This window comes from Thunnus albacares, chromosome 22 (genome assembly GCF_914725855.1).
Source record: "Thunnus albacares chromosome 22, fThuAlb1.1, whole genome shotgun sequence".
NCBI lineage: Eukaryota > Metazoa > Chordata > Actinopteri > Scombriformes > Scombridae > Thunnus > Thunnus albacares.
In genome coordinates, this window is record NC_058127.1 from 17,657,621 (window position 1) to 17,684,115 (window position 26,495).

General features: G+C 38.8%; 2 protein-coding genes across 4 annotated transcripts; both read right to left on the reverse strand.

The window, feature by feature from the left end:
* Positions 1-2,725: 2,725 nt before the first annotated feature.
* lgi2a (leucine-rich repeat LGI family, member 2a) lies at positions 2,726-16,049 on the reverse strand. Of its 2 annotated transcripts, XM_044341372.1 has the most exons (9): positions 15,962-16,049; positions 9,041-9,159; positions 8,741-8,812; positions 7,559-7,630; positions 6,440-6,511; positions 6,040-6,111; positions 5,616-5,785; positions 5,296-5,460; positions 2,726-5,200 (listed from the first exon to the last, which is right to left on the reverse strand). In XM_044341372.1, the coding sequence occupies exons 2-9, from the start codon at positions 9,148-9,150 to the stop codon at positions 4,383-4,385; spliced, it is 1,551 nt and encodes a 516-aa protein (XP_044197307.1). In that variant the 5' UTR covers positions 9,151-9,159; positions 15,962-16,049; the 3' UTR covers positions 2,726-4,382. The 2 variants fall into 2 exon arrangements, with proteins under 2 accessions (XP_044197307.1, XP_044197306.1); XM_044341371.1 differs by lacking the exon at positions 15,962-16,049 and having other exon boundaries at positions 9,041-12,693.
* Positions 12,783-25,047, reverse strand: sepsecs (Sep (O-phosphoserine) tRNA:Sec (selenocysteine) tRNA synthase). 2 transcript variants are annotated; one of them, XM_044341373.1, is made up of 12 exons: positions 24,926-25,047; positions 22,036-22,151; positions 21,798-21,952; positions 20,861-20,979; positions 20,531-20,689; positions 20,026-20,179; positions 19,828-19,930; positions 19,515-19,644; positions 18,364-18,455; positions 16,247-16,340; positions 15,962-16,052; positions 12,783-13,531 (listed from the first exon to the last, which is right to left on the reverse strand). In XM_044341373.1, exons 1-12 carry the CDS (start codon positions 25,020-25,022, stop codon positions 13,285-13,287), a joined length of 1,557 nt encoding a protein of 518 aa, XP_044197308.1. In that variant the 5' UTR covers positions 25,023-25,047; the 3' UTR covers positions 12,783-13,284. The 2 variants fall into 2 exon arrangements, with proteins under 2 accessions (XP_044197308.1, XP_044197309.1); XM_044341374.1 differs by lacking the exon at positions 24,926-25,047 and adding an exon at positions 24,805-24,868.
* Between the last annotated feature and the right edge of the window lie 1,448 nt (positions 25,048-26,495).

Sequence of the window (26,495 nt, forward strand, 5' to 3'; positions counted from 1 at the left end):
AAGATGTAATTCTTTGGCCCTGAAAGTCATAAAAGTTGTGTTAAAAAATTAAAGTATACAAACTTTCAGTATTTGCTTGAACATTCATTCTGAGCTTTCATGGTTGACACTCAGATCGTGACAGGCTGCTTCCGGTTTAGCTCTCCGGTTATTTTAAATGGGGATAAAAATAATTGAATCATGCATCTCTTCTAGACTTTCCAAATATTCTGGTAGCAAAATGAGTCCTTTTGTGGGGGTTGTTACGCTAAAAAAATGTATCTGCTGGTTTACAGATGTCTCTTTCACAACAAAGGAACGCTGTTCCTTTATCCAGTTCTCTTTATACATCTATGATATAAACTCAATGGTCTCCCTCTCTTTGTGTCTCTTGCCCTACCCATTTACAGTATTATATTCTGTGCTTACAAGTTAATGGACAGGTTTGACTCATTAATGCAAATAATACTGCTGAAGAATTGCATGTATTGGGTAAGCATGCAATGCAGCTGGGCATTGCATGCTTACCCAATGCATGCAATTCTTCAGCACCTCTTAAAAAACAGGTTTAAATATTTTTCAGTCCTTTGTGTCATCTCTCCCTTTGTTTCCTAACACTGCCACTAAAGAAAAAACTGAAAAGTCAAACAACTGAAAGTCAAACAACTGATATACTATCACAAGCTGATGACTGGTAGGAAAACATGATCACCACTGATAATGGGTCAAAGTCCATAGTTGTATAATTCTGCTGCAGTATGATCCATTAAAGCAGGCAGATAGAACTGACAGTCAAAGCAACACAGCCAGTAACTAACAGCAACTACAATGTGGATGAAGCCTACTGAGTTGAATTTTGGACAAGAATATATTACATAACTCTATATGTATAAGTGCACATGTGATAATAGTGTCTAAAGTCGTATTGTGAGTGTTTTATGGTGGTAAAGTATGACTGAGCCAAGAGGGGGATGATATCTAGAGGAGATGCTGAAAGACATGGTTGAGCTTTGTGATGGAAATTTTATTTCTCATGTATTTTACATTATGTATTTAATATATATTAATGTATTAACATTTGTATGTATGTATGTACATATGTAATGAAGATGCATTTGTGAGACCACATTGCAGAAGTGAACTGTTTGTGTTGACCTTTTGCTTCACAGTATGAGTTTCACATGATTGGCTTTTAGAGGTTAGAAAACAGTCAGTCTTTAGAGAAACCCCTGCATAAAGTAGGCAGATGGAATCTGGGCATCTCAGATTTCCTGTCCAGATGTATCCTGACAGCACTCATGATCATGTGGTTGCTATGATTCTGAGAATAGGTTCATGTATGTCTATGCCACAATGGAAGATGCATCTAAGGAGGCTGGTATGTTACATGCTGGATGTTGTGACATACAAAGGATAAGAGTGACTTAAGAAAGAGAGGTCAAATAGTGCCTTGAGTTAACGTGCTATCCTAATGGGCAGGCTACAGTTGATGTATTGTCTAAAATACTATAAACGAAAGTGTCTGACTTTGTTTTTGGTCCATTCCTTTTGCGCACAACTAAGAATTAAACTTCTGAAAGAAAAGTCTCTGGGATGAAGTCCATTTTATTACAGAAATACCACAACAGCCTTCTCAGTGAAACATCAGTAAAGGAAGATGTCGGCATCCCAATCACATATGTTACCTGGTGAACCAATATAACTCCCTGACTGCAGATTTATGATACCATAGTCTGTTTTTTTTACAGTGCTCATTTGTATTGTGACATAACACTGTGTTAAACTGTCTGCTAGGCCTTCATATGAATCCTCACTTTAAATTACAGCATGGAGGATACCATAGACAAATAATTAAAATGAACTCCTTTAAGAGATTAATTAACATTATTGCCATCTCTACAATATTATGAGTATTGCTTGAAAGTTTTGTGTTTGCAAAAGTGTGAGAGGTAAGAGACGGTAAATTTACAGGTGACATTTATATCAATGTTAGATTTAAAGCAATAATTGAGTTTTTTGGCCACTTGGGGGCAGCAGAACAAGCTGTGAACAACATTAATGCCACCTTATGAAGTTGTTATGGTGAATGTGTTAGCATTCATCTATGTTACACTTAAAACAGACATGAAGCAATATTAGCCTTTATTTGAATTTGTGTCTGGCCACCTGGTGAATGTAAGTCCAATATTCACTCACCTTTCGGCTCTGTTTTGGTTTCAGCCAACTCCTTTGGAAAAATATGAGGTACTTCGGCTGTTAAATGCTTCACTTTTAACCAGTTAGCTTCTAACTTTGTCTGCAGTTTGATGTTGGGCAGTGGGTTTATCAGGGCTTTTTCGATAAAAACAGCTGCCTGCTGCGACTGGAAACAAGGTTGATGAGAGAGGTGATAGTGATCCAAAACAGTGAAGTTGTGGGTCATAAAACCAAAACAATAAGCTGAGAGATGCTAAAACGCTTCATGGAGCAGAGAGGTACTGCAGAGTCAGTTTATAATTCTCTGTGGATTTGTCACTAAGAGAAACTCTTTCACATAACACACACTCATTTGATACATTATTATAAAAATATTGATTGGTACAGCTTTAAAATCCCCAAATGCTTCATTAAGAAAGTCATAGAGATGTCACATTATATTATGAGTTTTCCTTATAAATGACTAATTAATTACTCCTAGAGGGGAAATGATTAACTCTGACAGATAATATCCCATAATTCTAATGGTCAATAAATGATTAAACACAACTTACAATCATATTTTTACACATTTATTTTGATACTCAACTGATTAAACTTACAGTATACTTCGAGAGTAACATTCAATATGCTTAAAACAAAATCATATAAAAGAATCTGCATGTTGTAAAGCTTGCATATTCCATTACATTTTTTTTTAATTTGCAATACCATTCACTTAATGAATAGAAGAGTGTTAAGACTTCTGAGTTTGTTAGGTTTATCTAAAAAGAATTTAGTAAACACTCTTTTTTGAATGTCATGCTCTTGCAAGCTGCAGTAACATTTTTTCTTTTTAAAGTAAGTGCAAAGTTTCATTCTGATTTTTGTGTGACAAACAGGAAGTGGCACTGCAGTCCTTGTTTTATGTACATTTTGTAGCTTGTCAGTCAACATTCAGTATTTTCAAAAAACAGAATGACAGACTGAAAAGCCTCTCAACTAGAGTAGATATATTTACATAAACATTTTGTTTCTTCCATTTTTGGATGAACAAATTATGTCCTCATTCAAATGTATTTATTTGACCTTTGACTTCATCTGTTCCAGTGACAGACCAGTGTCAAGGTCCCAGTCAGAAGCAGTTCAATAATACTGAGGAGCCTTTTTAGTAATAGACTATAAAGAAATGTTAAATTATGTCAGTGGACCAACAATTGTTGTTATTTTCAAACATGTATAGTTTAATTTCCCTGACATCACCTAAACACAGGTTCTTTCCACTACATGGATTAAAAAGAGCTTCTGTTTACCTTGCCACTTATAGTACCTCTAAACTAAAAGGGTATCTACCAGTAAATGGGGTCTATCCATTCATATATGTTTGCCTAAGAAGGCATTAGCTATCCAGTCCTGAATATTTCACCTTCTTAAACAACAAACCATTTCTTTTTTTACTGTACGCCATATAATCTATAGCACCTACAGTAACATTTACCACTAAACAACTACACTCTAAGGACTGGGATCTCAGCATCAATGGTTAAAGGTTTGTGCTTTCAAGACATTCCCTGTATGGAAAAAGCAAGGGGTGTGATACTTTATCATGGCCAGAGGGAGGCACTGTAGGCCCATCAGAACACAGAACCCCAGCGCTGATAAGGCAACATACAGTACATTACCACAGGGTATGAGGACATGAGGTAAGTGGTACATACATGAGCAACCACACCCGTTTCATCCTCAGTTGCCCTAGATGAGACTAAAACAAAACTAGTAATATGATCTTTCTCGGGTCCTGGTGTATATTTTTTCTCGTATAAAACCATTAGCACAAGGGATATTCAAACTTATCATTGCAAAATCTATACATCCAAACAGCTCAAATCATATTTCAAATATTTCCAACTTCAGGAGCTGGATTTTTAAGACAATACCAACAGCCTTGTCCAATTGTCCACCCTCTTGACTGACAGCCTTCCTAAAATGGTAGTACCTCTGAAAGTCTGAGAGGCCATGAGAACGGTTAAGAGGACAAGGCCATTGAGGCACAGTCAACATGAGCTCAAACTAAAAGGATTCCAAATACTACTTGACTCAGCTCTAATTTGTGGCAAAAACTATAGGAATAGTTCATGAAGTCTGTTTTCCTCCTTACTTTTCCCTTCATGGCTGTATCTTTTTAGTGGAAGACGTTTGATTGCAGGAGGGGCATTAAAGCCAACCCCTCACAAGCTCAAGTCAATAATGATGTGCTCAAAGATCTGTGTGTTTCCCTTAAAGCTAGAGGCAAAGATGAAGTCCCGACGGTCAGTGGAAACCACGGTGAAAGACCGTGGTGCCTGGATGTACACCTCCTTGAAGCGGTCAAAGAGTTTCTTGTCATCATCCCACAGGTAGATCTGTGAGAAGGTGTAATCACTTCCCAGTGCCAGGTAGTAACGTTCTTTGAAAACGAACGGCTGAAGAATCATGGAGCCTCTTGAAGGTAAGGCCTGAATCTCTGCAAACTGTTTGGCACCCCATCGTAGAACTTTGGAGTCACCAATATAGCGTGTCATAGCCAGGTAGAGTTCCTCCTTGATTCGGAAGTGCTTCACAGCTACTACATCCTCCATGTTGGGGATCTCGCCCTGCAAGACAAACTTCTGGTTGCTCCGGCTCCACTGGTAGATCACAGGCACCTGTGAGCGGCTTGCCAAGATAAGATGGGCCTTCCCATCCAAGTCCAAGAACTCTGCATCTGTGTCACGATACCACTCATGCAGCGACTGGTATGAATAAAAACCCTTATCATTCCATTTGTAGAGGGTGGACAGGCCTGCTTTTGAGCTGTCAGCAATCACAAAGAACCAGTCAGGGCCAATCTGGAATGCCTCAATGTCGTTGGGCTTGGAGATCTTGGACACCTCAATTTCCTGGAACTTGCTGAACCTGCTTTGATCCTCATCAAACTTGTAGATGTGGGAGCCACCAAAGAGTTGAGCTACAATGACAAATACCTGGTCCTGGATGACAAGTGACTTGCATCCCACAATGGACTGACCTGAAAGGCAGGGAAATGGAAATAAATGGGCCATAGACATGAGTCTAAAACTCAACCAGGGTATTATGAGACAGTTTGTCATTACACTGTCATACCTGTTATGTTATCATAAGTCCTGAAGTTCATTTCTATGTGGTCCCATTGGAAAACCATACAGCTTTCTGCACTGGGAGCAGCAATAGCCACATAGACATCATTTTTGTAGCTGAATGTGTCAACAGACAGAGACTCTGATGCCACGGACTGATGGAGGACGAAATCTGTGGAAAGGCATATTCTGAATTAATAGAGTTAGATACATTCAAAGGCTACACTTTTCCCTTTTCTTACTGCTTGCTGTAAGTCACAGGTAAGTTGGCTGATACTGATGCCACTTGGACTAGAGACAAGGCCAGCTGGCTCAGGTGTTTTTCACCTGTTGAGATACACTCATTGTGCAGGCTGGTCATATCATTGAGGCGCTTGTCCTTCAAGTCCTCAGGTCCAGCACACACGACATCTGACACTGTGGCATTGGTGTTCTTCAGCCACGTCATCAGCCATTTGGCACGGCAGTCACACTCAAAGGCATTGCCTCGCAGGTCCCTGTAGAGGATGAGTACTGTATGTCATTGCAAAAAATCAAAGCAGACAAGCTAAAAGCCATGTAAGAAGATATTTTATACATAATGCACTGCACTACAGATGAACATAGTTGGTGAGTTGGCAAAGTGAGATATTGAAAAAATAGAAGACATAAATTTCTAAATATGACTCAGGACAAATTCTTTTGGATTGTGAGGACAGTAAAGGACATTCCACTATTAACCCCAACACTTTTAACTGAGTGACAAACTTACAGCTCTATCAGTGAGTCCAGGTCAATGAAGAGGTCCCTGGGCAAGGCTTTGATGTTGTTGTTTGCCAAAGACCTACACACAACAGCATTGGATCAATACAATCAGCAAATGTTACCCAGTAAGAGTGTAATTTTACTGCTAGCAACAGAAAAATATTCTCATATGCTGTGTGGAAATGTGTGGATAACTGACATAAAAACCTGCGATGGAAATTCAATTTTTCAGTCTTACACCGTATCTCCATTAATGTTCAACACTATTACCCTTAATCCAAATAAAACACTATTTAGCACCACTTACAATGATCCAGTTGCTCTGTATTAAAATCATTTTCAGCAGGTAAATATTACAAAATATGTACATTTTTGTTAGGGTATAATTTTAAAATTTTGGAACATACAAATGAGTCAAGTCCCTGAGTCCTCTGAAGGCATATTTGGATGTAGTCTCTATCTTATTACTTTCAATGAACCTGTGGAAGATAACAACAAAACATAGTGGATTTAGTGATAAGTTTGGGGTAAGGCAGTTCGCTAAAATGCATAGTAATTAAAAAAATGCAGAAAGTCAGTGTGTATAAGAAATCATGTGTTTGTGATATTTCATCACTTTTGTCACATGCATAATGTTGCATGCGGCTAATCATATTTTGCTTCTCAAGAGACATGAAAAACAACAATGAAAGTCAGCATTTAATACATATATTGTATTTTGAGCCAAATCTCCGCCAAAAGCACCTGTTTCTGTGAAGGGGGAGGGAAAATGATCAAGTCACCTCCTTGTAGTGACATTGCATCCTCAGAAAGAGGACTAAAATGATCCATTTAGAATTTTTTTGAAAATGATACTAAATATTCTGGTGACATTTGTGCATACTTATGGTCATAAACAAGTTAATACATATCATGCCAAATAAGATTTTTGTACCAATACAGCATATTTATATTTTCTTGAACCGCAATGAAACTGCTGCTACACACATTTCAATAAGTTCAATAATATTTGGTGTTATGGTTAGGTTGAAATATTTTGATTTAAATTTGTTATTTACAAAGTTTGATTAGGACTTCAGTCACAAAAATGGTCGAATGAAGTTGACATTTTCAATGAATAGATGACACTTAATTTGATTCATCCTCTTTTGTTCAAATTACTATTATCAGGCTTGGTGATTATACAGAATACAAAAAGACCATAATGCCACAAACAATACTGATACAAATTTGTAATCATTTTTTAGAAAATGTGTTTTAGATATGTGACTTAAGATTCTGGTACAAATTGTACCACTGGAGGGCATACAGTCTGGACTTCCCTACCCCTTTCACTTTAGAAAAGACCATCATCCAACCACATCCAACCACATAACCCCATGTCCATAATAACATTCCCAGAGGACTGTTATGTTAGTGCTAGCTAAAGTTTATTAAATTAATAGAGCAAACACAACACACGTGTTATTACACTAATTCACTGAATGTCTTTGTCCTACCTTGATGAAAACAATAAAATAACTTACAGGTACTCCAGATGTGGAAGGCCTGAGAATGCATCATCCCTTATAGTTGTGAGAGAATTGGAATTCAGAAGCCTGTAATGAATAATAAAATACACTTTAACAAATGCTGGCTGCCAACATGATGTACTGTTTCATGCTTCTTTCTGGCAAAATAGTGCAGAAGAAATTTCTCAGATTGTAAATTAGCTAGCTTAACAACAACACAATAAATTCAGTAGCCAAAACAGCACCATCTCCAGATGCTCTCAATAAATTTGTTAATGTCAACACACTTGTGAAATCAACACGGGAAAGTTTAATAATCACATCACTTGGTTATTTTATGGCCTCTATCACCATTTTAGTGCAATGTGCTACTACTAAATGTAAAAAAAACCAACCCACATCTTACCAAACAAACATTATACAAAACACACTGGAAACAGCGTTCCCTGAATTCTTCTATTGTATGAAGATATACAGTTACTCCTCATATACCAAGATGTAACACACATTAAATGACTATTGTATGGTGAAAATTTTGTCATGGTATGAGGCAAAAAAAAAAAAAGTTACCAGGCTATGACAGCAGCTGCACTCTTACCATGAAATGTAAATCCTAAAGTGTGTAATCACTTTGGTTAAATGCCCTATACCTGCCACGCCTTTGTTTGCTGACTTCACAGCAATCACTGCTTGAGTAACAAAGTAGATTGATGGCCTCTTTTAAGTACAGGACAGCATGGGGCTACTCTGAAAGCTCAGCACTAGATTTCCATTATTGTGCTTTAATTTATTTCCAGCTTTCCAAACCTTTAAAAAAAGCCTTCCTTGCAAATAGGTTTAATAATGTAGCCACATAGAAAGTTAGTTACTGGACATAGGCCTACCTGTTCTTCAAAAGCATCAAATCCTTAACTTATTCATGTTATTACATGCCAAGACCTTGGTTTATGATTAACATGTAATGTTGTGTGTATTGCAGCTTAAGACGGTCAGATGTCTACCACCATTGGGCCATACAGTCTGATGATGTTAAGCATCCACAGTAAAGATACATTTTGAAAGTCACAAATTTAAACCTGAATTTGAAATGACATTCAAAATCAGTTTAGTATTTTTTCCAAATAGAGGCCTTTTCTACAAGATAAGGGCGACACATGAAATCTTATAAGGAATGATAAGCAGTTGAATTACTCTTACAGTAGCTGAAGAGATGACATGTGAGAAAACATTGCCTCTTTGACCTCGGAGAAAGTCCCATTGACGATACTCCTGAAAGATAAACATAAAATACAGAAAAGTGATTAACCAGGGTAGACAGAAAAGAAACAGGACTGCGTCGCTTTTCAACCTCAGCTCTTATATACAGGGTATATGTTATAAAATAGCTCACGGACAACTATAATGAAACTTAATGAGCCTGTATTGCTGCATATTATACATGCATGCCTTGCCTACACATGTATTGTTTAGTAAACATCATATAAGAAGGCTACTCACAAAGAATTGATGTCGTTGGGGCTAATCCTTGGGACATAGGAGGACCCGACGCAAATAATAGACTCCTTGGAGCAGCTGCATGTTGAAGGACATCGGAAAGCCTTCTTCATATGACCCGGCTGAGACAGACAGCACAGCGACACAGAAAACAGTGCCCAAATCTTAAGAGTTGGCAGCATCTTTCTTGCCGGGCTTGCATGTGTGAGGTTTGCTGAGAGCACCGATCGAGGCAGATGGCACCGCGCGTTTACACCCTGCACCATGAAATGCTGCACTGGCTCCCTGACATCAGCAAATCAGCTGCAGCTCCCCTCCGTCCACTTTAATTATTTATTAAGTCAGAGCTCCAGTCGGATAACTGTTGGTTAAACAGCCATGCGCCATACATCGAAAAAAAAAAAAAACATTATGAGCCTGCTTCTGGCTGCCACAGCCGATCTGGTAAAGCGTATGTGTCACATAATGTCGCTTTCAGAGACGCTTCTTGCATGTAGACATTGACATTTTGAACATGTGTGGCATTGCTGTAAGGACAACATGCAGATATACCGCATGCTGTCAATTAAATGTATTTCTAGATTTCCACAAATACTTTTCAAACGACGTCAATTACATATGCATTAATATTTTGTTGACAATTTTGGCGCAATTCTGGCAGTGATTTTACAATACGGGTTTGTTCAAAAGATTTAGAATCAAAGGTGTCATGTGGAAGTCTGTCGATGAGGCCAAACCATTTGACTCAGACGCCAGGGAGTGATGTATTGTTACATTGGAACATTTTATATACAGTAAGCTATACCCCTCCTCCACACAGAGGCTCGGAGGCGCATAGCTGCAGCACCAAGGACAGCGTCTCTGTGGCGGTCCACACACAGCAGCTCAGTTATTAGTTTCTAAAACAAATGTAATGGCGATCTGAGTGACGGTATATGGCGTCTGTACAGTATTTTAAGTTCAAATTTTGGAATCAAGAGACATAGAAGTATCCTTCACTTTACTTGCAAACGTAAGAATAAAACAATTCATCAAATTTAATTTAATCAAAACACTCTTCAATTCAAGTGAGCGCCAGAGGTCTCTTAAACATGACTACAATAGTCAACATGAGTAATACATTATCTGAAGCGATGTATAATGTAGAATGGGGTGGTTTTACCTACTATTTGCATTTGATCTATAAATGTTACATCACTAGGATGTTTGTGTATGTGTGTGTTTTCCAGGGGTGCAAACAATAAGAATAAAGCTGGCATTGTTTTTGTTTCCAACAACTTTTCGTGCATCTTCATTTTGGTGTCAATTTGGTGTCAAACTCTGCAGTTTGGTTTTCTGTTTGTTTCCATTTTAGCCAATTTCCTCCAGCATTCATATAGCCTATTTGTTTATTAGAAATGTATAAAATTGCTATTGATACAATATGTGAATTGCTACTGGAGATCACATAAACAGCATGAACTTTTAAAAAATATATCTAATTTACAATGTAGATGGGTTTATTCCTTGTATCTGAATGGCTTTTCCTGCTCTGAGCATAAACATGATTACCCATGTGATCACTATTAAACTTCCCTGTATGTTGAAGTAAGTCTGCTTGATAAATGTGTCTTATTCTTCACACTAAGTTAATAACTTTTAGATCTTAGATGTCTGACAAATAAGAGGCCAGGTCTGTTAACTTTCATACTTGCCAGGTGCAATATGCCTATGGCACTGTTTTGTTTACCAAATGGCCCTGTTGGTAGTCTTGTTAACTGTGGCCCCATTTGGTACCCGTCTGCTAATCTATGGCCTTTTATGCCACTCTGACACTCCATCATCACTGAACTCTACCTGGCAGCTGATGAGAGCCAGGAGCGAAGGGCCATTTGTCATCCAGCAACATCCCCAGGCTACTTGAGGCTTATGATTGAGTGTGTGGCATGCAGATCCAGGAGGGATATTTTTAAAGGCAGTCTATTTTGGTGAGGATGGATGAAGGTAAACAATCAATTGAGTTTCAGGGAAATAAGAAGCTGCAAGAGTTTTGCCATTATAACATTAAGACAACACTTTAACACTGATGGAAAAGCTAATTCACTGGGGTCATAACGTGGCTTGTTTCCCCTAAGCGTTCATGATATCATCAGTTTCATGTATCTGATCTTCCTCTTGGCAATGCGTGACACTATCACATTGATAACTCGATTGAATAGAACAGCCAGTGTGCAAGACCTTTTCTGATTTACACACTGCAGCAGAGTTGATCTATAGAAAGGGATCCTTTAAAACTGCCGGCACAAAAAAAAGTGTCTGACTCTCCCCATCCCCATATCATCTCTGCCACATCAGCAAAACATGGGGAGACACTGCAAAGTGATGACGGGGAATGGAGGGAGACAAAAAGGCCCCTCACCAGACAGTTAGTGTATATTATAAGACACCCACCTTTGTTTATGTAAATTGTTACGTCATGGAGCTGTGTGCCGCATTCACAAGCAGCCGTTCAAACCATCTACAGCTGATTATTTCTTAATTCTGACTGAAGCTGATGAATTGCCACTGCAAAAGAAACCAAGAAAATAGCATTTTGTGGAAGCCACTTCTGTTTTTCAGAGTGCTGCACTGTACCAACGCTGTCACGCTGCACAGTGTTTTTCCACTGTATTTTGTAAATGGTTGAGTACAGCTTGGGAACAGTGAAAGTGTGCTGATACAGCACCCTTATCTCTCTGATGCCAGCTCACATTCAAAGGCAGCTGGGAAGATTGGTTCTGCAGTTGCTGTTGCTATACATGTATTCTGACCTGCATTACTAATTGCAGTTGAAAGCCAAAATGTGCTGACTGGATACATTACTGTACCCACGCGCACCTGCGCCCTGCACTGACGCAGCGACTACGCAGCTGTCAAATGTATACATGACAGCTAGTACTTCCAATTCTGATCCACGCATAAGTATTTCAGAACACGTCTACTTCACGTGATTCAAGCTTTTCAAAGAGCAATCAAACTTGATAAAAACACAGCAAGGGGAAGGGGAGGGGGCAGGAAGAACTTGGACGGTGCAGTACCGAAATATAGATTAGTCATCAGTCAGAGAGGCTTTAGTGGGAGTCTATTTTTGTGCCTCTGGGCACTACCTGCTCTGCTTCTTAATGACTGAGATCGGAGGGAGTGAGGGAGAGGAAACCTCTAAAATGTGCAAACATGGAGACTGGTGTGATTAAAGATCAATTCCCCTGGTGAAGTTCTCTGCTGAGGGAGAATCCAAATTCATCCTACGCTTACAACAGTAAAATCCAGTTTAACAGCTACAGTAACTGCATTTAAGATATGAGTACAAACAGAACAAGTCCTTACTGAGACTAACAGTGAACATTTCCTCTACTTAACACAGGAGTGATCTATGTTTGGTGTACATCATTGATTATCCGTTACTTGCTATCTGTCACAGAGCCTGAAAATAAATGAGCTAATCCAATACACAGGGTTCAAATGGAGTTAATGGTTCAACACCATTGGTATCGCATTACAACACACTGCAGAAGATAAGCACAACATACTAGATTATAAAGCTATATCGTTTCATATATCAACGAGTGTAAAAGCCTCATGTATTCCCAAAACAAGCATGCACTATCTGCCTATCAGTAGCAAAGACTAAAAGAGGACTCGCAGTTAATTACATTCCAACATTGTTTTCAAACTGAAAGACTGGCTAGTTTATAACATATTTCATCCAATAACTGCACTGGGGAGGGGGGGTTTAGATGGCTTTAATTAGGAAAAATGACAGACATAGTAAAGGCTATGTAGAGCAGTAGATCCGTAATATTATATTCTGAGTCCAAAGTTCATAATAAAGTGAAGCATAATATTATATACCTAAATAATACATCAACAGTCTTTGCAGATGCTTTGGTCTATTTTTAGATCAGTGATATACAACCATACTTCTCTGAGATGCATTTGTATGCAGGTTTTGTTCTTACAATGTCTACTAATGAGCGCACTTTCACAGGAGGGAATTAATCAATGACATCAGCTTGTGTCATTTTTGTTTGTTATGAACACCTGCACACAGTTTCATCGCCAGCTGTTGGTGCTGAGCTCCGTCTTTGACCTTATTACAGTGTGTTTTTAATTCCTTAGAGATATCTTTAATTACATGTATACATTCATAATGACGCACATACATAAAAAATAAACAATGCCAATGTCATGGTCACAGTGACTGTTGAAACGTTCCTATTTCAGCTCAGTCATTCTCCAGTAGCGTCCTCCTGGCACTTTGGTGGTAACGGGGAACTACTTTTAACTGCAGTTCCCTCTTTCTTCAGCGTCTTCAGGCACTTGTCAAGTCTTTTTATGCACAGTGTCACATCTTCACGTGTGATGCCCACAGCTGAGGCAGCATTGAGGTAAGGGCAGGGGTACACCTCCGAGTGCGACATAAAGCCGCGGAATGTGTGTCCGCTTATGGTCTGCTCCTTGCCAAGTGGTATTACCCTAGACACACAGATGAAAAACAAGCATGATGTGGTAAAGTAAAGACTATTTAACATCTAGAATTAATTATTTTTTCACTATGGCCTGGCCAAAGCTTAAGCTAATAATGAAGTAGTACCCTAACTCATTGAGTTACCATCTGATGAGCTTGTAGCAATAACATCTTGTGATTCACCAGGAAAGTCAAATGACTACACTATTTGCATTACTTACTCAATATATATGTAAAACTAAGCATAAAGTAAAGTATTTCATTATGAAAAGCAATTCACCATTCACTAATGTTCAGTGCAAGAGGCCTTCACAGGCCACAACTCTGTCCCTCTGTTATAGTCTACTCTAACAGCTGTCAAGACTTAATAAAACATACTGTGCAAGAATTCTCATAGATGAAAAGATAGATCTTTTCTCATTTATACAGAAAATGCTACTATATATTTCACTGGAATTTCTGTGGTTTAAATGCAATTGTTAGCTTTAAGAGCATGTTGCTTAAATGAAGGTAACCATTAGCAGTTAGCATGTGACAGCTCTGTCAAGAACATACATTTGTGTCAAGCCAGTTTACGAGATGCTAACAGGAAAGGTTTACCTTGTAATTCAACTCCTGCTAGTTGTTGTCTTTGCAAAGTTAGAAGCTTTACTCGGCTGAGTAAATCTCTTCACAAACTCGCCAGTTGTTTTGTTTAAAAAGCCGAGATGAGAGGCTTGAGGCAGTGCCGCATTGTAAACTGCAAAATCAACTTACTGCAGTTTTAAATTTATTCAGAGGTGGATTTCACAGTGAAAAACAAGTGAACTTTTGAGCTCAAGTTGGTTTCCAAGAGTCAGACTCTGCAATACTGTAAACAATTAGAGATGCACCGATACTGATATTGGATATCAGTCCGATAGTGACTCAAACAGCTGGATCGGTTATCGGTGACAATGGGTTGATCTAGTATCACATACCATTATTTTAATAAAAAACAATTCAGTTAATGTATATCTGTGTATTTATTTGTTACATTTTGTGTCACAAAGTTAGGAAAGCAATGTTTAAGTCAAGCCTGATGTTGTCTTACACATGAAAGAATGATCCCAGTCTCTTCCACACAGTGAAGCATACAGCTTATTGATTAAACACTGGTATCGGATTGGTACTCTGTATCAGCTGATACTCAATGCCCAGATATTGATATCGGGTCTGAAAAAGACAGATTGGTGCATCCCTATAAACAATACCAATTCCTCTGAAGTTTGGCAAGGTTTCTCCTCTGTCAGAGAAACCTTGCCATTAGGACCTATTAGGACCATGTGTATGAGAAAAACCATCATGGATAAGAAATGCATTGTAATAAGATGTAGAACTCTGCTGGATGAGAGAATAGCTCATTGTTGATGTGGAGAAAGCCAGCTGCCTCTCACAGTAGTACCACTGTGACCCCATAGAAATGATGTATTGATAAATTCTTTAAGTCGCAGGAGATAAATCAAGAAACAACAAATATGACGTAACCCTTACGATTGCAACGCTTGAAATTTTATACAAAATGTTGAATTCATGTCTAGCACTGAAAATACTTCACTAAATAAAAAGAGTTATTATATACTGCCACAGATATTAAAGATTAATGTGTGTCATAAACCCCAGAAGTCAGCGCCCCTCGTTAAGTATGCTACTAAGATACAAGGATAAAAGATTTGAGTAAGCTCCACACTCTGACCTTGGAAAAATGTTCACTTGGAGGAAGGGAAGGAACCGTGGAAGCCATTTCTTTTATGCTTTTTAAAACGAAATTAAGCCATGAGTGCATTAACATCTGAACAACACAAAACAATCATGACAGAATGACCCAAATAAATCTTTCATTGAGGATATTTAAAATATTTAGATGGTCTCCCATGGTTGGTCAAAAAAATGCCGGAAGGAAAAAATGACAAAAAGCAGCCCCCCCCCTGCTTTGAATCCTGCATTTATGCAGCACTGAGTGACTGAGGCAGAAGGCAACAATGAAGATTTGACGAATACTCCTCCCTATTGCTAAGAAAAACTAGCAGTGGGAGCCAGAACATGGCTGTCAAAGCTGCGTCAGAGTTTGTTGTCCCAGTGGAGACAACACCTCTCTGTAATGGAAACATCCTGCTGAATTAGAAGGCGGTGCTGATAGGAAGGACACTCTAATCATCTAAAGTAGTTTCCACTCCACCATATTCAGCAGTTCCATCTGGCTGATTGCAGATGTCCGCTGGCCATTTTGTTTGGCAACACGCACCTCATCAAACCCATTTTCGACTTAAGTGACACGTGGACTCACCTTCTATCTCTCGGAGCTTCCTCCCAACCCCTCTACGCACACACGCTGCTCCCTCCACACCCTCTTGTTCTCCCTCCCCTCTACACCCATTTCCAGCCAGATTGTTGCCATGCCCTTTTTTAAGTGTCCATACCTGGCTCCCGACACTTGACGGGTGAACAGCATGGAGCCCAGCTGAGTCACTGCCTTGTCACACCCGGCTTGGAGACCATCCAGAGACATGGCTGGAGGAGAGAGGTGCCACACCCAACACATATACACAAACACACACACACACACACTTTTATTTCACTAAATAACCAATACTTAAAAAGCTGACAAATACATGGTGAGAAATGTAGCTTTTACTATTAAAAAAAACCCCAAATAAATCAAAATATATGGACCTGCCAGCCTGTAACCAGTACATTGAGCTTACCCAGTGAAATGGGGTTATGTGGGGTGTGAAGCAATCTCTCCCCATGTGCTGAGGCCAGGCTCTTCAGCTCCTGAGCCAGGAACGAATAAATCTCCTGCAGGACATGCAGACACAAAGAAGAGGCATGGAGAGACAAAACTAGAGGGAGCAGAGGGCCACACAAAAGAACTATAAATAGTAGTACAATGCTCCTTTCACACACTGCCACAACCTTATTTTAGCAGCAGCAGCCTTGATTTATTGCTAATCAAGCAATTTTACCCGCGAACAGGCCAGTTCATGTCCATACCCCTCCCTTCCCCTTCCCTCTCTCCCCCCTGCCCGCCTCCCCGCCCGCCTATATGCGTTTCCCTCCAAGCTTCAACGCAAGCAGTGTGCCTGCTTCTTCTCCGTCTCTGATCAGGGTCTTTACTCACATCACACGTCCACCTCTGGGATCAATTAGAGAGGGAGGAGAGGAGGAACACATGCTTTTAAAACAAGATTTTTAATATTTTATTTTTTTTTAAATTTTTTTTTTAAATGTGCTGACAATGTGTGTTTGAGTTTCTGTAGAATACACAAAGCAAGTGTTTGGAAGACTGAATAAGGGCAAAGAGATTCTGGACACAGATGTTATGAGCCCGGGCTAGGCGGGGAAGCTACACAACAACAAATCCCAGTGTTTTTGTTGCTGGCTAGGTTGCTGGCTAGGTAACTGGCGCCAGATTCCCCAGTGAAGCATCGACACATTAAAGGATCTGCTCTCTGCAACAGCGGGTGTGTGTGTGTATGTGTGTATGTATGTGTGTGTGTGTGTCAAGCCTTAGCGTACTCTGCTGACTCATACGTTCCTAATTTGAAAGCATCAAGAAGGAAAATATTTTCTCTGTCATGAGTCAAACACAAACAGCCTTTCAATGATGTCAAGAGTCTCTAAGTGTCCCTTGTTCTCTAATAACAAAGGATGACTTTATTATCCTGAGAGGCGGGGTGCTAGTGGCAGAGAGAGTGCATGGCTACGCCACTGCCCACAATAAGTGAGTGTGTGTAATGACTAAACCCCCATCCTAACCAAAAACACACGTCGCCTGCTGATTATTTTCAAAAATCTTCTAAGAGGTTGAAAATTAACCTCACCAGATAAAATGTCTGAATTATTTAAAGCTTTTGACCCTGGTGGGGAGATGGGCGGGGGGGGGGGCGTGTGAGGAAATCACTCAGTTCTGCAGACACTATGGAAAACTGGTCCGGTACATTAATTATGCATGATGTGGATCAAGAGAAATCAATAAGCCTTGATGGCGTCGGGTCATGTGAGAGGCCAGAGGAATTTCCTTTGTTTATTGCTATGGAGCAATAACTGTAAGACTTGCACATGTCTAAAAAGGACAACCACTTAAATCAGTGACGGATTCCTGATTACACAATATATTTTCAAAGGATTTTACTACTCCAGCATGTCAGAAAACGAGGTGAGGTCCTTTCTAAAAAAGTCCCGCCTCCGTCTTTTGAAGATTAAAGAAGAGTCATGTATTTCTGAATCTTCCCGATGTCTGATCATCAAGAGAAACTCATATAGTCCGGTATATATTTACAGTACATTTACGCTACAGCAGTTCAGAGGTGTGAAAATGCTGCAGTGCCTACATCTGAAGAGGAGGGTGCTGCATTATGAGCAACTCTGCTTTAAAGCAAGGAGCCACCGGGGGATGTTTCCTGAAACTTCTGGATCAATTTAATCTCTCTTCGCCTTAACTCCTCCCGCGACGAAGCACTTCGTTCGCTCAGGTCGAAAAGTCTCATTTCTCACTCGGAATGCAGGTAAAGCTGAAGGCTATACGCGCACAGTCAAAGCATGTGATTCACTGCAATTCAATATGACTTATGTAAGCTGTTCTTTGCAGTAGTTTAGGAGAAAGATGTCGACACAGCACACACACAGGAACATATTCAGGCTGACTCCAATGTACAATTTCTGGGGTACAGCTCGATGCGTCGCCGCAGCGTTTTTATTACAAGCCACATTAATTGTTCTAATCAAACCATCTGAGAGCATTAAACAGATATCACATCCTACCTGAATTATGTGTCAAACTATATTTAGTATTATGAAGGTGATGTGTGTATACTCTCACCTTTCTTTCTGACAGGAGTTTCTTATAGCCGCTGGCTCCCAGAGTGAGAAGGGTGATGAGGACATCAAGGGAAGGTGAGGCAGATGCTCGACCTAGACAAAGAAGGCCAAGCAGTGAGTTTGATAAGCTGTTGTATAAACTACATTCACCTTGCCGCGTGCAAACCTAATTATAGGTGTACATATCTACAGTATTTCTCACATTAACTTTTTCAATAAAACGAGTGTCATCGTCTTACAGGCTGTGAAGGTGAAGCCTCTCGTATATGTCTATGGCAGACCAGGTATCAGTTTTCTCTGACTGTTTGTGTGTCTCCCGCACAGAACTTGCTTGCCAAAGAGGGTAATTTGAAATTGTATAGCTGTAGATGATAGCTGAGTATTGAATCTCAGTATTTTCTGAGTACCAACCAAAACCTGTCTGTAGCGCTGAGAATCAAAAGCTGCTGAGTATTAAAAGCTGGCATCCAATGTTTGATCAGCTTTATGGTTTTGTTTACTTTTTATTTGATCAAATAGTTCCTGATTAATTAATTAAATTAAATAATTCCTGATAAGTCTGGTGATGTTCTACATTTTGTCTTATTGTCATCAAACCACATGACAAGACCAAAACCAACAATGACTTTATCCTAACATGTAGATAGAGCTTATCCCTCTGTGCCACTGATCTACTTTAAAAAAAAAAAAAAAAAAAAAAAATCAATAAACCACATCACTGCACCTTCATTACAATGAAAATGGGGACTGTAGTTAATTTTAATCATTTATACAGTTGTGCTGATGTAAATACTCACAATCACACGACCCCTCTATTTGCGCAACGTTTGCCAAATACCAGAAGTGATGAAGTGTTTTAGGAAACTACTTACGATACAGAATACCTGCAACATTACCCTTTAAATCATAACTTTCCTCATTTTAGACTGTATTCTACACAAGCAGATTAAAAAGGCCCATCTAGGGATGGACATTGCAAACTAGCTATAAATGCTGTAGAATGTGGTGTTAGTTCATGCTTTACGAATAAAATTAAATAAATTAATAATTTACTTCATTAATGATGTCCTTAGAGGGTTATAAACTCCAAATTCATCATTAAGTAATGTTGTTAATGTTTACAAGCACAGCTTTAGTATTGTTAATACTTGCCTGGATACATCTTGCTTATCTCCTGGATGAAGGACTCATCAAAACCTGCGATTATGGCGCCACCTACTGGAACCATGAAGTTCTTGTCCAAGCTCTGTACAAAGGCATCAATTCTTCCAACACGAGCCCCCTGATGAAAGACAAGTCCAAGAAACATTTAAGCAACCGCTGTGTCTGTAGCCAATGAGCAACATACACACATATTTGTATTAAGAAAGTGTTCTCCAGTTCAAACTGCTGCATACGATTACAAGTGAAGACATGCACAAGTATTCTACTGCATGAGATATGATTGGAGATTAGAAATACCTACCTGTTGTATAAGGTGCATGCATTTGGATGACTGCACTCCGTATGCATTGTTAACTATGTGGGGAATGTTATATTTGGAACACATAGCGGCCAGCTCCTCAAGCCTACAAGACAAGATAACAAATGTACCTATATAAAACCTCATGTAATCCTTTTAATACTTGTAAATCAAACATGGAAAAGTCTAGAAAAGCCTTGCCTGTCAGGGACCCGCGGGGCAAAGCAGGATGTTGTTGAATGAACACACAAGATGTTTTCTGCTCCGAGCTCCTTGATTTTGTGCTCAACTGTTTCCAAGTCTGTCCGCAACTCATCACCTTCAAGTACATTCTCCACAACCACAGGTTCAAAGCCTAATAAATCAGTGAGATACGATCCAGTGACAGTGAAAGCCCTCAGGAAGTGATTGTGTGTTTCTGTCAGTAAATATTACACTTCAAGTTCTTACTAGCTTACAGTGGCGGTGTTGGATAGTTGGATTAATCTGAAAATGCTAACAGAGTGCAAATAGGGTGCACTTTACATGGCACTATTTCAGGATTTCATAGTATCAAAAACAACTTCTGACTGAAAAATCCCAATCATTGAAGCTCTGTTTGCTTCCATATTTCAATCACGGATCTATTTTTGCATGACCTCTGCGTACAGGATGTAAGGGTGACAGGAATGACTGCCTGCGCTAGATATTAAATTCACATTATCACCTGCTGTGATCATGGCTTTGAAACAGGACTTCTGGTCGATGCGAGGCCAAATGATATAGCGAGCCTTGGGTCTCCGATGACGAAGGGTCAGAAAGCACAAAGTCAAGCTCATTCCTGTTGCCATAGGAACTACAAAGCAACTCGCCACACTGCGCACACCTGAAACACAGCACACAGGGTGTTTTTTTAAAAAAATTTCTAGTCAAAGAACTTCTTCATTCAACTGTTTAGTGGCTCAAGAGTAGCAAAACCTAAAAAAAACTATTTAATATAAAAGAACTGAATGTTCTTGGAAAGTGTGATTCTCTTTGTTTGATAAGATAAACACACCTGAGAGCTTTAAGATGTCCAACACGATGGAGTTGGTCAGCTTATTCAGTAGGCTGGATCCTGCAGCTTTTGGTTGAATAGCAGCAATGTCACCTGACCGACCTATGCCATGGATCAACCTGTATAAAACAGCTGAATGTCACAGCAGCAACAGTTATACAAACTTCCTAAACTTTGTGAAGCATGAAAATCACATTTGTTATTGTTCATTAATAAAGAACAGTATTCCTAGAGCTTCTGAGCATGTCGGTGTCATGTGAAGTAAATCCTCACAGATACGTCGACAGGAGCAATTTAAACCTTAGTTAACTCAGAATGCAATTACATAGTTTGTCCACCAGAGAGTGCTGACAAGTTTATATTTCAACTAAAAAAAGACCCACTCACTACATATCTTTGACCAAAAAAAAAAAAAAAAAAAAAAAAAAAAAATCAAGCTCTACTTACTCCCTTGTTCTGAAGCTTGCAACTGCATGTCACAGTCTTCCTCAGAAGATACATGACATAACATGACCCAAGTATGGTACTTGAGTGATAATGCAACGTGATGACAACTGAGCTATCTCTATAACAACTCTGCAAACTCCATCTGCTGCAAAAGACTGAGATGTGCTTTCAAGCAGGAGCTTGAGTGTTTTGTCAAACTACTTTTTCCCAGATCAGAACTTTCAAGCTTAAGTGCATATGTTAGTTGCGGTTCTTCCATAACCAAATTCAAGGTTTCCTTATCAAAAACTATTCATGTTAAGAGACAAATATCAGCTGATTTATATCATTAGATATTTTTAAACCTTAAATCTCAATATCAAACTCACAAATCCAGTATTAGTCAAGCTCTAACTGCCCTTCTGTACTACAATTAGGCTGTTTATTGACTGAAAAATTGATGCAGAGTGGCTCAGTTCAAACATAATAAAGTTAATGTCAAAACTTGAACCTGTAATGTCGTCTTGCCACAAGGCTGGAAGCCACCCGGCCTTCTCTTTCCCCCACGCCACAGTTGCCGAGGAAGTTATTGCTGTCCATCACAGCCAGCTCATTCAAGAAGAGCTCTATGGTACCCTCACTCCATCCTTCCTCTGGACACTTACCCTGCAACACACACACACACAGCATAAGATGTGGATGCATCTGCAGTGACCTTGAGGAAACATGAAGGCAGTTGTTGACGTTACCTGCTCCAGTAAGTGTCTGATGAGCTGCTCGTGGCCGCGGCGCGCCTGGCAGCCCTGTCGAATGTAGGAGGTCGAGACGATCTTCTCACTCAAGGTGAAGTTTTCACTGTTCATCTCTGTCAAACACACAGCTTCATGTTAACATACTTTCTCAGGTCCTCTCAGACACAAATGGGATTATTTCAAATAGTCTTTTCCTTTTCAGTAAACTCTGATTTTAGCTTGTGGGCATATTTGTCCCGTAAGAACTTGCAGCACAGTCCCTGCAAAGAAAAAAGAGAAATGGTTTCTCCGTTACAAAAACTGTCCACCAGTGAGCACTGACAAGTTCATTTTTCAACTGTTAAGTGTCCTCGTGAGTATATATTTTGTTCACAACTCTTAAATCAGCAAATTATAGGAACCCTTAAAAAATGTTTGTTATTCTTTATGTAAAAGAAATTATATCAGCCAATATATATCTTTATCAGACTTTTTCAACTCTCAAAAATGTATATTGAATCTGGTATCAGCCTCAGATATCCAGTATCATTGGGCTCTACTGCTTCTCCTTCAGTCCTCAGGAAAAATACTTGTACATTGCTTTGGGTCTCTTTTGAGCCATATGTTCAGGCATTAACATAATCAAATGATATAAGCATTGATTCATTTAAACAGATGGAAAAATATAATCAATTGCAATGAGTCTATACATGCACATTGTGATTTTAAACATCCCATTAAGACCACTGACCAATTTTTGATCCACTGATTTTGCAGATGGAGTTTGGTTTACTGGTCATGATTAATACTATCAAGCCTGTGAAAACAGTTGTTTTCTATGGAGGAGCTTTGAAAAGTCTGAGAAACTAACCCTGATGAGGTTTTTGAAGATTGGGCGTGGAGACTATAAATTTATAAACGGAAAGCCTGGGGGAACAGAGTCTAAATGACATGTGTTTACCAAGCAGGGAGTACAGGATCTAGTTTTTGGAGCTCGGCCCATATGTATTAAAAGTCAGGATATCTCAGTCTTTGTTTTAAAAATCAGTCTCTTGTGATTCCCTAACTTCATTTAAGTCTAACATCATATAGCTGGAAACCTCTTTAACCTCCTCCACTTAACAACAGTGTCTCTGTCTGGCAATCACACCTTTTAATGCTCAAGGTTAAGGACATGGTTGCACAACAAAGGTGTCACTTCTCCTATTAATATAGAAATGCTGTTCATGCACAGTGTTTGTACTGAACTATCATCATGTGATGCACCCTTACTGGACCTTTGATGCAGTGGAAGTTTATTAAGTGGACCTCTAAGACTTGCATTTGATCTGAACTTGATTCACCCCAGTTGCTCTTTGACTGCTTGATCAGTTGCCCCATCACTGTCTTCTACAGGAAGGTGAGTTGGAGCTGGAAGCAGAGAGAGTCAAGCGCAGCCAAGCAGATACGGAGCTGGCGCTGTGTGAGGCTGACATGACTGCTCATTCAGAGAAACTGAGGGATACAGCCCCCGTCATTGACGAAATCAAGGTAATACCTCTATATGGGCACTTTGTATAATCTGTACTCACACTTTTCTACATGTATTTTCTAAGTATCACTATCTTAAAAATGACTAACACAACAAAGTGGTATCAGAAATATTTGCAATATCTTTTGTTTTTGCATTTGAGGTTATTTAAATGAAATGTCACTGGTGTAAAACTATCTTAGAGTACTTTTTTAATTTCTTCTTACTTGGATCTCTGAAATGTAATCAAGCTCATGTATTAGTAATTAGTAGTCTATTTTTTAATTTATTGGTGTATGAAGTTTGATCACAAGCTTTCTGACTTATAAACATAAGAAATATTGCATTGGAAACAAAAAATATCTCAAAGATGACTTTTTTTTAAATTCTCTGTCTTTAAAGCTTTCATCTACCTTTTAGCAGCACAGAGTATAATTGTTGGATATTTTGTTTGTCTAATTGTTTATTTACAGAACATTAATCACTCTCTTTCTTCGCTCCTGATCATTTTGATATTTCTACGTCCTCTGGGGCACAGTTTGAAGAGTGGCAGACATTCCTGCGTTTCCAGGTTAGGTTTTAACGATGTCTTCTCCCAATGATCCTCACCCCCAGGCCAGTTTATCCCTGCACGTACAGGATCCAGATGTGGTTTAAACAGGACTTATAATTCATATAATTCTGGCATTTGTTTGGACCTTTTCAGACTGCCATTTGATGTCAGGTTCAGTAGGAGTGAGAACATAATCCTAATTATAGCTAGTAAATGACCCTGAAATGCAAGGTTTATGTGTGATGGAAGTTGACATCAGCCAGCAGATACTCATGCTCAGAAAGCAGAGTAGAAGAAAATGGAGTGAGGGCAAGCCACAAATGCTCATATGCAGCTTTGTGTGTTTATTGAGTATTTTTACATTGTTGTATTGATACTTTTACTTCAGTAAAGGATTTGAATACTTTCCCCCCACTGCTCCTGAATCACACTGGCTTTATGCCAGAAAGGCAACCTTTCAACGTTTTTTGAGAAGTGTTAGTGATAAAAAGCAGCGGTGGTTTAGGGAAATAGTAAATGTATTAGCTATCTTCCATGTTAGCTTTCTGTCTGATTTACTTAATGGTTTAGCAGCACAATATTTAAGATTAGCATAAACTAACAGGAAATGTAGTGCTGTGACAGCGTTAAATATTTTTTTACTAGCTCCAGCAGTTGTAATAAATTCAATAGTAAGTTAGCTGTCAACAGGCATATGTTCAATTTGCAACCTCATGTTGTTTACCTTGGCAGCAAAGTTGCTAGCAGCTCTGCTAAGCTAAGCTAATGTTCTCGCGTGACGAGCCAGGCCCGAATAGCTTCAACGTGACTGTTCTGGTTAATGACATGTCATCATATTTTCTTACCTTTAGGCTTTCCTGTGAGACTCCTCAAGACTGTCAAGTCAAACCGCCTCCAAAGCAGGCAAGAGGTGGAGGCAGCGTGGAAGAAGAGGCTCAGCATGGACGTGCTACGTCACGCGGTCACATGATCAGCCCTCCTCGATCATGTGACCGACCCTGTCAGCTTGTATGTTACCATTAATTTGATCAGTTTGATGGAAAATGTGAACTTTTTCGTGGATTAATTTTGAATTTTTACTTGAAATTTGATTTGAAAATTGTTGAGCTGACATATTGGTATTTTTTTAAATTTCTCCAGCATTTTTACAGAAATTTAAAAAAATTTCTGGAAAAAAAATCACATGAAAAATATTTAAATATTTTTATGTTTTTTCGGAAGAGGACAGAAAGAGGAATTATATAAGGAAAATTATATAAAAATTAGTTTAATGGCTTAAATGTAGGAACAGTTATGTTTTATCAAGAAATTAATGAACACAGGCAGTTTAGCTGGACATCCACATATTGATACACACTAATGATATTGAAGCCTTAAGAAAACAAACCTTACATTTCAGCTCTTGAATGAAGTTTATTAGAATAAATAGTGAACAAGAGGCACCTATAGCTAGGCTGCATTACATACAGGGTTAATGGTATTTGGATCAACAATAATGGACTTACTTGGTGTATATGATATTTTAGAGGGGCAAAGGTGAAAAGAACAATAGTGGAAGAAGTGTATCCAGTACTCAAGTAAAAGTTAAGTAAAAAAGCAATAACACAATGTAAATTTACTACTAAAATACTTACTAAGTAGAAGTTCTGCATTCAAAAGTTTACTAAGAGAATTGAGAGTAACATTATGCCACATACCCTTTTTAGAGTTTCACATTACCATATACATATTACCCTATATAACTTGATTAAATATTACTAATGTATTATGTGTTTGCAACATGGTTTTCTCTCCAACAATGTATCATATTTTATAGCTAGACAAAGAAATTTGGTACCAGGTACCAGGTCAGAGACATAGACTAACTAGTAAGACCTGGTACCAAATTATAGTGGTGTAAAAAGAATCCCTCTGAAATGAAGTGGGGTAACAGTTTAAAATAGTAAAAAGTGAACACTCAGGTGAAGTACAAGAACCTCAAAATTGTCCCTAAGTACAGCACTAAAACCACCACTGGATAAGAGGTTAGCTGTCATATTTCACACATTTTCTTTATTTTTTAGGGGAATTTTTTTTTTTTTCTCACAATTTTCAGTCCTGAAGTTGTCATTTTTTCATAATATTTTGCCACCATTATGATAATTGCGACACATGATAGGCTCCCTGTACACTAAAATATGATTCAAGAAAACAGAGTTAGACAATATGGAGAGATATAAATATCATGAAATGAATAACAGTTTGTCCAGTATCTAATTTTATCACGTTATGGCACATACATGTAAAAATAAAATGATTAAACTGACGTTGCATCCACTTTTCTGCATTACATGAAGATAAAAAACAAATTTTGCCAGTTTTTAACCACCATTTTCTTTAGAATTATGAATTTAGTCAGCACAATTTAGTAATGTA

Excerpts from the sequence above, each read along its gene's own strand:
- sepsecs (XM_044341373.1), bottom strand. The coding sequence starts at position 25,022 with ATGCTGAGCCTCTTCTTCCACGCTGCCTCCACCTCTTGCCTGCTTTGG. Across the intron at positions 22,152-24,925 it reads TCTCACAGGAAAGCCTAAAG|AGATGAACAGTGAAAACTTC; the intron begins GTAAGAAAATAT and ends TGTGTTTGACAG. Across the intron at positions 20,180-20,530 it reads CAAAGCCATGATCACAGCAG|GCTTTGAACCTGTGGTTGTG; the intron begins GTGATAATGTGA and ends CTGATTTATTAG.
- lgi2a (XM_044341371.1), bottom strand. The coding sequence starts at position 9,303 with ATGGTGCAGGGTGTAAACGCGCGGTGCCATCTGCCTCGATCGGTGCTC. Across the intron at positions 7,631-8,740 it reads ATGTCATCTCTTCAGCTACT|GCTTCTGAATTCCAATTCTC; the intron begins GTAAGAGTAATT and ends TATTCATTACAG. Across the intron at positions 6,112-6,439 it reads CTCAGGGACTTGACTCATTT|GTCTTTGGCAAACAACAACA; the intron begins GTATGTTCCAAA and ends TGTTGTGTGTAG.